This window comes from Pteropus alecto, unplaced genomic scaffold, assembly GCF_000325575.1.
Source record: "Pteropus alecto unplaced genomic scaffold, ASM32557v1 scaffold335, whole genome shotgun sequence".
Lineage (NCBI taxonomy): Eukaryota > Metazoa > Chordata > Mammalia > Chiroptera > Pteropodidae > Pteropus > Pteropus alecto.
Genome location: NW_006436757.1, coordinates 635,833 through 646,000, shown reverse-complemented (window position 1 = coordinate 646,000; position 10,168 = coordinate 635,833). Strand labels below are relative to the sequence as shown.

The 10,168-nt window shown below is 39.2% G+C and overlaps 2 protein-coding genes across 2 annotated transcripts in view; one reads left to right on the top strand and one right to left on the bottom strand.

Moving 5' to 3' along the window:
* The window catches only part of MYH7 (myosin heavy chain 7), a 39,285-nt gene extending 37,130 nt beyond the window's left edge, over positions 1 to 2,155 (bottom strand). Inside the window, exon 1 of the mRNA XM_025048021.1 lies at positions 1,615 to 2,155. Within this exon, the coding sequence (XP_024903789.1) occupies positions 1,615 to 1,690 (76 nt within the window). The 5' untranslated portion in view covers positions 1,691 to 2,155. The remainder of the gene's footprint in view (positions 1 to 1,614) is intronic.
* Positions 2,156 to 2,514: 359 nt separating this feature from the next.
* NGDN (neuroguidin) lies at positions 2,515 to 9,469 on the top strand. The gene is made up of 11 exons (XM_006913581.3): positions 2,515 to 2,568; positions 2,908 to 2,967; positions 3,600 to 3,671; positions 6,484 to 6,621; positions 6,868 to 6,952; positions 7,039 to 7,091; positions 7,342 to 7,462; positions 7,558 to 7,726; positions 8,496 to 8,652; positions 8,795 to 8,852; positions 9,294 to 9,469. Exons 1-11 carry the CDS (start codon positions 2,551 to 2,553, stop codon positions 9,311 to 9,313), a joined length of 951 nt encoding a protein of 316 aa, XP_006913643.1. The 5' UTR covers positions 2,515 to 2,550; the 3' UTR covers positions 9,314 to 9,469.
* The last annotated feature ends 699 nt before the right edge of the window (positions 9,470 to 10,168 follow it).

Here is a 10,168-nt window from a genome sequence, read left to right as displayed (position 1 = left end):
TATTTACAAATCATATATTCTGATAAGAGATTTGTATCAAGAATATACAAAGAATTCTTACAACCAAATAACTACATTAAAAAATGGACAAATGACATGAATAGACAGTTCTTCAACGAAGATATACAAATGGCCCATAAGCACATGAAAAGATGCTCAACATCATTAGCCATTAGGGAAATGTAAATCAATATCACAATGAGTTACTATTTCAAACTCACTACAGTGGCTATAATTAAGAAGACAGATTATAACAAGTGTTGGCAAGGATAAGGAGAACTTGGAACTCTTATTCACTGCTGGTGGGAATGTAGAATGGTGCATCCTCTTTGGAAAACAGTCTAGCAGTCTTTCAAATGGTTTAACAGAGTTACCATATGACCCAACGACTCCACTCCTAGGTATATCCCCAAGAGAAATGAAAACATTCGTCTACAGGAAAACTTGTATACAAATGTTCATAACACTATTCACAATAGCCCCAAAGTGGTAACAACTCAAATGTCCATCAGCTGATGAATGGATAAAATGTGGCATATCCATACAATGAGTCAGCAATAAAAATGAATAAAGTACTGATACATGCTACAGCATTGACAAACCTTGAAAACATTATTCTAAGTGAAAGCGCCACATATTGTATGATTCCATTTTTACGAAATGCCCATAGTAGGCAAATCTATAGGACCACAAACATTAGTGGTTGGCTAGGACTGGGGGTGGGGGTGGGAGTTGGGGTAAAAGGGGGACTGCTAATGGGCACATTTTTTAGGGGGTGATAAAACTGTTCTAAAATTGATTGTGACAATATTTGCACAACTCAGTGAATATACTAAAAATCACTGATTTATACACTTTAAATGGGTGAATTATATGGTATGTTTATTAAATCTCAATAAAGCTGTTAAAAATTTACTCAGTATATGTGTGCAAATGTTATGAATGATTGTCAGTTTATGGAACTGTTGAAATAGAAAGCAATAAAGTGAATGGTCTTGTGGTCTTTGCCAATACTTGTTGGTTAAATCCTGGAAGAGTTTTACAAATATTTACTGTGCTTTTAACTCCAAGATTTTCTTGTAACAAAAGGAGTAACAAGTACTTAATAATCAAAAACAAAACAAGGCAGTGTAATTTGTTTTCACTGATATAATGCATATGAACAGACTAAATTTTAAGTTCTAAGGAAGGGAAAAGCTTGTGACCTAACTAAACAAGTATGAGAATTTATGTTGAAATGGAAACTTTTCATAAAAAAAATCCTAACAAACAGTACAAAAACTATTATTTACTGAGCAGGCTGTTAAAGCACCTTCAGCTTCCATACTGGGCCTGAAGCAGCAAATAAATGTAAGCAGCAGAGGCATGGGGACTGGATACCTCCTGCCTTCTCCCCGAGTCTAGCAGAAGATTTAGAAACCAGGGTTTTCCCATTGTGGCTGCTGAGATATGGGGGGTTATTCCTTCCTTAATTCCAGAAGTCATCGCCAAGTCAGGTGACTTGATTTCTAGTCCTAGGTCCACTCTGCATTTGCAGAACAAATTCATTTTGCCCTTGCAGTGCGTATTTCATAAGGCAGATGATGGGAACAATAGCCATTCCACTTACTTTACCTGTGAGAAGCAGGAGTGAGTTGACAGATTTGAAGGTATTGAGAAGATCGGAGGTAGGACATAACGAAATATGCATAGGCTGGGTTTGAACCAAGTTCTGTTGTGGACCTGTGTGACCAGGCGCAAGTCACGTAAATCTGAACTCGCTACCTTATTTGTAAAAGGTACTCCCTTTCTCCTTTTCACGTCCCCAAACTAGTAGGAGTGAGGAGTATTGGGGCGGCACCTGGGGGGGGGGTCTTTGCGCAGCGCCCCTCTGGCGCGCACGACGAGGGCGAGTATCCTGGTTGCCCGTGTCTAAACCCTGGCTCTGGCCTTCTCTGGCCCAACTCTCTTCTTTACAGATGAACAAAGCTCGGCGATCTAGTGACTTCTCAATAGTCACACAGGAGTACCGTCAGAAAGTAGATCCAAAGGTCTTGGAGTCTATAAGGATCTCTAAGGAATCTAGTTTGGCCCGCTTTGGAGCCGTAGGCGGCGATGGGGGATGCACAACGTGGCCGCCTCCTCAGAACAAAGCCGAGGCCTGCCACCTAGCGGCCGATTGAGGCCCTGTAAAGGAAGAGTCGTGAAAAGACTGGGTACTGCGGCATCCAGGAGCCAATACGCTCTCAGTTTGCTCCACTAACTCTTTTTTTCCATTGGGCCTCCCTAACTGTCACTCAATCACTTACCCAGTTTTTATTGGTTTAGTTTCAATCATTCCACTCAATTACATGCGTCTTTCCAAGAGCATCTTTACGTCATTAGCTCGCCTCCTAAATCTGACGAATTTAGCCAGTTCTTCTATTCCATTGGCTGGATCCGGCCCCTCCTTTGTACATCCTGTTCAGGGCGGAAGTGAGAGGCCCCCTATTCCTATTGGCTTAGATTTGCAAGAGACGGTTGTCATCAGTCTATTAACCAGGAAGTAAGGCTCCGGAAGGGGCGGGCTTTATGAAGATGGCGGCGCTGGTAAGTCTGTGTGGATTCTTTCTCGGCTTGCTGTCGTGGACGTTTCCTTTTCCCTCAGTGGCTCGAAGCAAATTATTGGCGCGAGGGAAGGGTGGTGATGATAGTAGCTTCAGGGGGACGACCTTCTTGGCCCAGCGAAGTAAAAACAGCAGTAGGGAGACGGGGCTAGAGTTAACTGCTTCTCTCCAATAACCTGAGGAACTGGCTGCTTGTTCACCGGCATGGGAAGGCCGGATGTCTGGGGTGTCCGAAGGAGACTGGGAGCTATTCCATCTCAGACGTCTGGTCTTCTCATAATTCTTAAGAAAGAATGGCTTTTCTTTACTCTTCTTTCTATAGGAGGTGCTGGAGTCAGACCTACCAAGTGCCGTGGCACTTTTGAAAAACCTCCAGGAGCAGGTGAGTAATGTCACCCCTTTGGAATAGATTAATCACGGATTGGTTTTAACTGTGTGTGCCTCACTTCCAAACTTTGGTGACTTGGAGATATATATTTGAATGCTACCAAATACCACAAGAAGTAAATGATTTGAAGAAAACTTTTTTTAGGCTACAATTAAAAGTAATTGATTTCTGCGTCCAAAGGAACACAGAAAACTCAAAAAAGCCATCTGAATTAATTTCCTTTATTTTTATAGCTAAGGAAGTCGATGCTGGGGACGGTGATGTGATTTGCCCTTTGGGTACCCAACTAATATACATTCTTATAGTTGTATGCATTGCAAGTTAACGACTACTGATGGTTACGGTCCCCGCCCCAGGTCACCACTGTCTCAGCCCTCATTGCTTCCCTATGGTTTGGTAAGATGGTTTCTTTAGCTTTAAAAAGAGGTGAAAATTTTTTCTACTTTTTGAAGAAGTATCAGGAACCATTTCTTCTATACTTTCCCAGAACTAAAAAGAAGATAGTACTGTTTGTTGGATAGTGCTTCAGATAATTTTTAGGTGGCATTGTTTGTATTTTATCCTTCACACCTTACAGAGATCACTTGATATATTCTAGTCACCTCTTTTATTTGGACTAATTTCAGGTGATGGCTGTAACTGCACAAGTTCAAGCTCTGACAAAAAAGGTTCAAGCTAGAGCCTATCCTACAGAGAAGGTAAGACATATTTGAAGACTAAGCATCCCATGACTGGATATTCTCAACAATTCTTTCATTATAGATTTATTGAGTGTCTTGTATGTCCTAAGTGTTGGAGCTTTAAAGATGAATAAGATCCAGTTTCTGTGCAGAGGTCTTGTGGAGAAGACAGATCAAAACAGTAGGTATAAGCAGTAGCAGACAGGTTGCAGAGTCCTAATTAGCGCTGTGAAAGCCAAGGAGAGAGAGAAATAATTGCCAGAGGAGCAGAGGAAGTCAGGAAAGTCTTCTTAGAAGAGGTAACAGGATTGTGAAGAATAAACAGGAGTCATAGGGACAGAAGGAAACAGCAGATGCAAAAGCACAAAGACCTGAAAGCATGATGATATTCTGGAAAAGGAGGTAAGTCATTTAGTGTGATTGGATGTACATTTTGTGTGTGCGTATGTGTTAGGGGTAGGAAATAAGACTGGAACAGTAGTCACTCTGTGAAAAGCCTTGTCAACTGAGTAGTCACTATTGTATTTCATCTAATCTAAGATACTGTTAATTGGGGACATACCACTCATTTTGTAAACACTAAGAAAAAATGCTGCTTGTTAATCTATGACATAATTTCTAAGATACCACTGATCAAAAGATGCACCCTGACTTCAGAGATGTCAGAATATGAAAACACTGCATCTTAAAATTGAAATATGGTAGTTTTCAAGTTAAGGTCTTATAGAACTTTCTTGGATCATTGAGTGTGGGGCAGTATAGTCAGAGGGCTCTGGATCTTTCATACTTATTCGAACTGGAAAACTTTGATGTTATCTGTTTTATATATTGAGCTTTTCTCCTAAGATGTTGTTTAAACAAAACATTCCATAGGTCACAAAAATTTAAAAATTGTTATATGAGGATAATAAGAATCATTGAAGGACTTTTAAGCATGGGATTTACAGGAGGTTTCTACTTTAGAAAAGTAGCTAACAGCATTTTTAATATATTCTCTTTTTGCTTTTTTTTTCTTGTCATTCAGTTTTGTTCTTGTCTATTTTTATATTTCCTGATTTTTTTTTTTTTATCTTTGCTTTTTCTTCCTTTGTGTTTCTTTCATGTGCTTGTAACCCATTTTGCACTTGACAACGCCCAGGCATGTCAGAAGAGCCTACTTCTCAAATTCTTGGCTCTCTTTATTCTGAGTACCTTGCTTTGCTCCATTTTAATGCCTTTTTGAGATGGGTTGCCAGCATGTATTTTAGATCACTATGTTTGTTTATTCATTGAACAGATATTTATTAGCTTCTTATTCATGACCAAAGACTTTTACTAGATGTTTTATGGGTTACAAAGTGCTTCCATGTTATCTTATTTGAGACTTGTAATTACTCGTTGGCACAGGAAGGAAATATACAGATGAGACTGATGTTATAAGGTTAAGTGACTTACCCAATATCTGACTATTAAATGCCTAATTCAAAATTTATACTCAGCTTGTCTGTCTTTCAATCTTTTTATTATCTTCCTGTAATACACTAATGCTGATCTTAATAGCTAAGTGTGTTGGTTTAAAGATACCCAGGTCTTAGGTGTTGGAATCAGACCGAGTTCGAATCCCTGCTCTACTATTACTCTGTAATCTTGGGCAGAGTATTTAACTTGTCTGGATGTCTTCTCAGGGCTGTGGACTTTTTCAGTTTCATTGTGCAACAGTGACTTTTTTTTTTTTTTTTAAGTAACTATAACAAGTTAGTGCCTACAAATGTTACTTTCTTTTATTTAAAAAAATAAACATATATGCTTGACTTTCTGCCTGTAAATAAACTTTTAATTTTAAGAAGTTTAGAAGATATGTAAAAACACAAGGCAATTAAAAACCAACATAATCGCTATTCTGGTATATCCACTAAAGTACATTTTTTTGAGATTTATTATAAAAGTAATACAGGGGGAGGTCGATGAAGTAAAAGGGGTCAAATATGTGGTGACAGAAAGAAATCTAACTATGGGCGGTGAATACACAATGCAATGGATAAATGCTTTACTGTTGAATTATATACCTGAAACTCACTGAACTTCGTTAACCAATGTCACTATCAAAAAAAAAAAGGTACTACATATGTGCTTGATAGAAAAAGTTTCCCAGTACAAGCATTCCATTTCTTCTGTTTTCTCAATCTCCAGTTGTTAATCGTGTGCTATTTTCCAGACATTTTCCTATATGTATAAAATGTGTACATCATACACCCCTCCCTTTAGTTGAAACCATGTTACTTATACACACTTTCTATGTAGTGTAGAAAGTATGTTGACATGGAATTAAGCTAGTATGACAGAAATTATGTCAGTATGTATAAATCATTGTTTTTATCTATATCACCTAATTCTATTGAATGGAGATAAAAATCCGTGATTATTTTGATTAAATTAGTTTAAAATTCAGCACCATATGGAGACATTTTTGACTCACAACTTGAAAGAGCATCAGTGCGTAGAGACCAAGGGTGCTCCTGAACATCCTCCAGTGTCTGGACAGCACTCCACAACAAAGAATTATCTATCCCCAAATGTCAATAGCTCTGAGGTTGAGAAACCCAGCTATAGTTATTTTGGGGGATACTTTATTGATTTCCTTGCTCTTATTGTGTTCTAATAATGCTCTGAGCTTTGCTCCTCTGTGACTATTTTAGGTACAGCCACTGTCTTGAGACTCGTGCATGTACCTTATATGAACTGATTGAGAAAAACTTGAACTTGGAAAAATTATCCTGTTTGTCCTAAGCTATCCTCCTGATTCTCTGGCTAAAACTGAATTCACATCTCTTACTGTTTTTGTTCAACTCAGGGTCTCAGCCTCTTAGAAGTGAAAGACCAGCTACTGCTCATGTACCTTATGGATTTGAGCCATCTCATCCTGGACAAAGCCTCAGGAGGATCTCTTCAGGGACATACTGCAATTTTGAGACTGGTGGAGATTCGCACGGTATCAAGCATTTGGCATCTTAGAGTACTAGATTTCCAAATCCTGAACTCCAGGATTGTTGCACAGTAACTCTCATTTAAGTGGATGTCCTCATGTTTAAGTGAGGAAACCAAATGAAAAAAATAATCTCTTTATTTGCTCTACTTTGTGCATATTTTAGGTTTTTTATCTGACAACTTAATATGAGGACTCCGGTGTGTGCTTAATTTTGCAAAGGGAATATAAACCTTTTTAATCGTGTTACAGGTTTTGGAAAAACTTCGTCCCTTGGACCAAAAACTGAAGTATCAAATTGACAAACTGGTCAAGACTGCAGTGACAGGAAGCCTCAGTAAGTGGGGGAAGCTGTAAGGTTACGTGGGAACCATCATAAAGTCCCAAATCTTATAAAATCTCTTGGGTTTTTTTATGTTTCAGGTGAGAATGATCCACTCCGTTTTAAGCCTCATCCCAGCAATATGATGAGCAAGGTAAGGAGTGGCGTTATCTTGGTTTTCCTGAGAAATCTAATCCTGAATTAGCCTCGTGGTGATTCGGGATCTCCTCGGATTCTCTTATTACAGTACGTTCCAGCTTGTGCCTTAGAATGTTGAGTATGAGATTCTCCATTCTCCCTTTTGTTTATATTCTCACTTCTCCAAGGTACTGCAGCTTTGGTTTCTCTAATCACTTGTTCAACTAACACTTCCTAAGTCTGTGGACATTATATTATTTTTGTAGTTGAGCTCTGAAGATGAGGAGGATGAAGCAGAGGAAGGCCAGTCTGGGGCTTCAGGGAAGAAATCTGCAAATGGAGCAGTTAAGAAATATGTTCCACCACGCTTGGTTCCAGTACATTATGGTATGAACTGTGGCTATTGCCTCCTCAGCATGAATTGTGTTTCTCTTCTCCTTTTCTCTGTTCTGGGATAACCCTTGCTGAATTTGATTATATAGATGAAACAGAGGCTGAGCGAGAGAAGAAGCGCCTTGAACGAGCCAAGAGGAGGGCATTGAGTAGCTCTGTCATTCGTGAACTTAAGGAGCAGTACTCAGATGCTCCAGAGGAAATCCGTGATGCTCGGCATCCTCATATTACTCGCCAGAGTCAGGAAGATCAACACAGGTCTGAGCCTTGCGATTAGACATTGTTTTCTATGCTATAGAGACCTGTCCTTGTGCTTTGGATGAATATGATTAAGTCTGGTACTAAGAGAACGCGCGTTATATAGAAAACGGAGTGGAAAACTCAGAATGACACTTTATAAGAATTAGGGGTTTGAAGTACAGAATGAGAACTAGGGAAAAAATGTCTTTTTTCCCCCAAATGTTTAGGCTGAGCAAATGCTATATGAAGAGGAATATATACAGTTCCACTTAGTAGGACTTTAACATTCTGTATTTCACTATCACCGCTCTCACTTTTGTGCAGAAGGCAATAAAGGCAGGTTTTTATAATGCAGTTGAGAATGCTACATAAATTTAGGGAAGAAAAGTAGAAAAGTGATTGTAACTTGAATACAGACTCATCAACTTTGCCCATGTGGCAATCTCTACAGTTGATAGATTTGAGTGAAAGGGCCCATGTAGGGAATCCTGTTTATGGAGCTGAAATATCAGAATTTCCTGATATAATAGTTGAACTATGTCTGTGGATGGGCTGTGAGTTCATTTCTAGGGAGAAGGGAAATTCTAGCACAAGGAACATTTTCTTGAGGAAGCTCGGTATTGGTCATCCAATATGTCTTCATCCAGTATTCTATAGTCACCTGCTGTGAAATTTCTTGAACTGTTTGAATAAGGGGTGAATAAATACTTGGGCCCAGGTTCTTGGCTGCAGCTTTATGTCCTAGGGATTGAGCATGCTGGAAACAGTGTCTTTGTTTCTCTGGCAGGATTAACTATGAGGAAAGCATGATGGTGCGTTTAAGTGTCAGTAAGCGAGAGAAAGGACGGCGAAAACGAGCAAATGTCATGAGCTCACAACTTCATTCCCTCACACACTTCAGTGACATCAGTGCTTTGACAGGAGGAACCCCTCATCTTGATGAGGTGAGGTATCATCTTGATACAGTGGGAGGTGACTCTCATGCTTTCAGCCAGTTTGTGGAGCCTGTAACCATGAGAATCTTGGGGAGGGATACTAACACTTGGAAGTGCATGACCATTTTTTCACTTCCCCATCTGTTTCCAGGATCAGAATCCTATTAAGAAGCGGAAAAAGTTACCTAAGAAAGGTCGGAAGAAAAAAGGTCAGTGAATGGCTAGCACTTAGGTGATCAAATGCAGGGTAGGGAGTATGAATTGGGATGCCAGCTCTCTGGATTTGCCATCCTAGATCTTACCAACTCCTATAGTGTCTTTTCCATACTGGCATTAATCTTTTTAGATGTGGGCTTTTATTTTTCTTCTTTCCCAAGCTGGAAATCAGCATCACTCACATAAGAGATTTCTGGATTTTTTCTCTAAGGTCTGAAAGCTCCTGTTTGGGCTCTTTAAATAGAACTATAAACATATCACTTGAAGGTTTCCTACTTCTGGTCTTTTGTCCTGGAAGGATATAGAGTACTGCCTAGGGGACCTGCCTAGGGGACCTACCTCTATTGAGCTGTTCTCTCTAGATGTCCTTTCGTTCTGTCCTTTCAGATTTTCTAACTGTCCTTTGCCTCATTCTTGGTTTCCCTTCCTTTCAGGTTTTCGGAGGCGGCGGTGATTATGGGTATACATATTTATGTATGTTTTTTGTCATCTGGGGATACTTCTGATTTCACTGTATGTGGGTTTTTTTCCTCTTTGGAATGCAATGATTGTTTATTCTGAACATGTGGAAGATCTTTACTAATAAAATTGATTTTATTTATGAATTGAAGCCCGTTTTGCGCACATGTATTGTATGACTCAGTCGCTGGGTGTGGGGTATTTTTGGAGAGAAAGATGAAATTTTTGGGAGAGTGGGAAAAGTTTGGCTTTATATAGTTTTCTTTGATAATAGAGACTAGAAATTGGCCAATTAACAAAAAATCAAGAGATTACAGTAATATAATCGACTCTTCCAACTCACCGTTGTGCCAAATTCCTACATAATCTGAACTATATGGATTTTAAGTTTTATTAATGTATATTACCGGCCACCAGGTGGCATTAGTGGTTCAGAAAACCTCCTTTGGGGCTTGACTATAATCAGAAACTAGATAGAAGAACCTTTCCTAATCAGCGAGTCACTCTTGTCTCCACTTCTCTGAATGTTTTTTCTTTTGTTTCTAAAATAGAATGAACATAGGCTGATCTTAGGTCAGTTATCGAGAGTCATAGTTTATCTGGAGAGAATAGTAGTGAATGAGAAGGCTAGAATGTGAAGAATCAGTATAGTCTTATGTTTTTCAGCCTTTTTGACTCTCCTTCTACTAAAACCTCAGTTAACCAGTCATAAAGGCCAGCCCTTTTACAAAGAGCTTGCTAAAGAATGCCAGCAAGCAGGCAGACAGAAAATTTCTAGCTTACAAGACCAAAAGAATGAAAATATCACAGAAATATCAGCCCAAGTCAGGAGAATTACATACCTGAGATC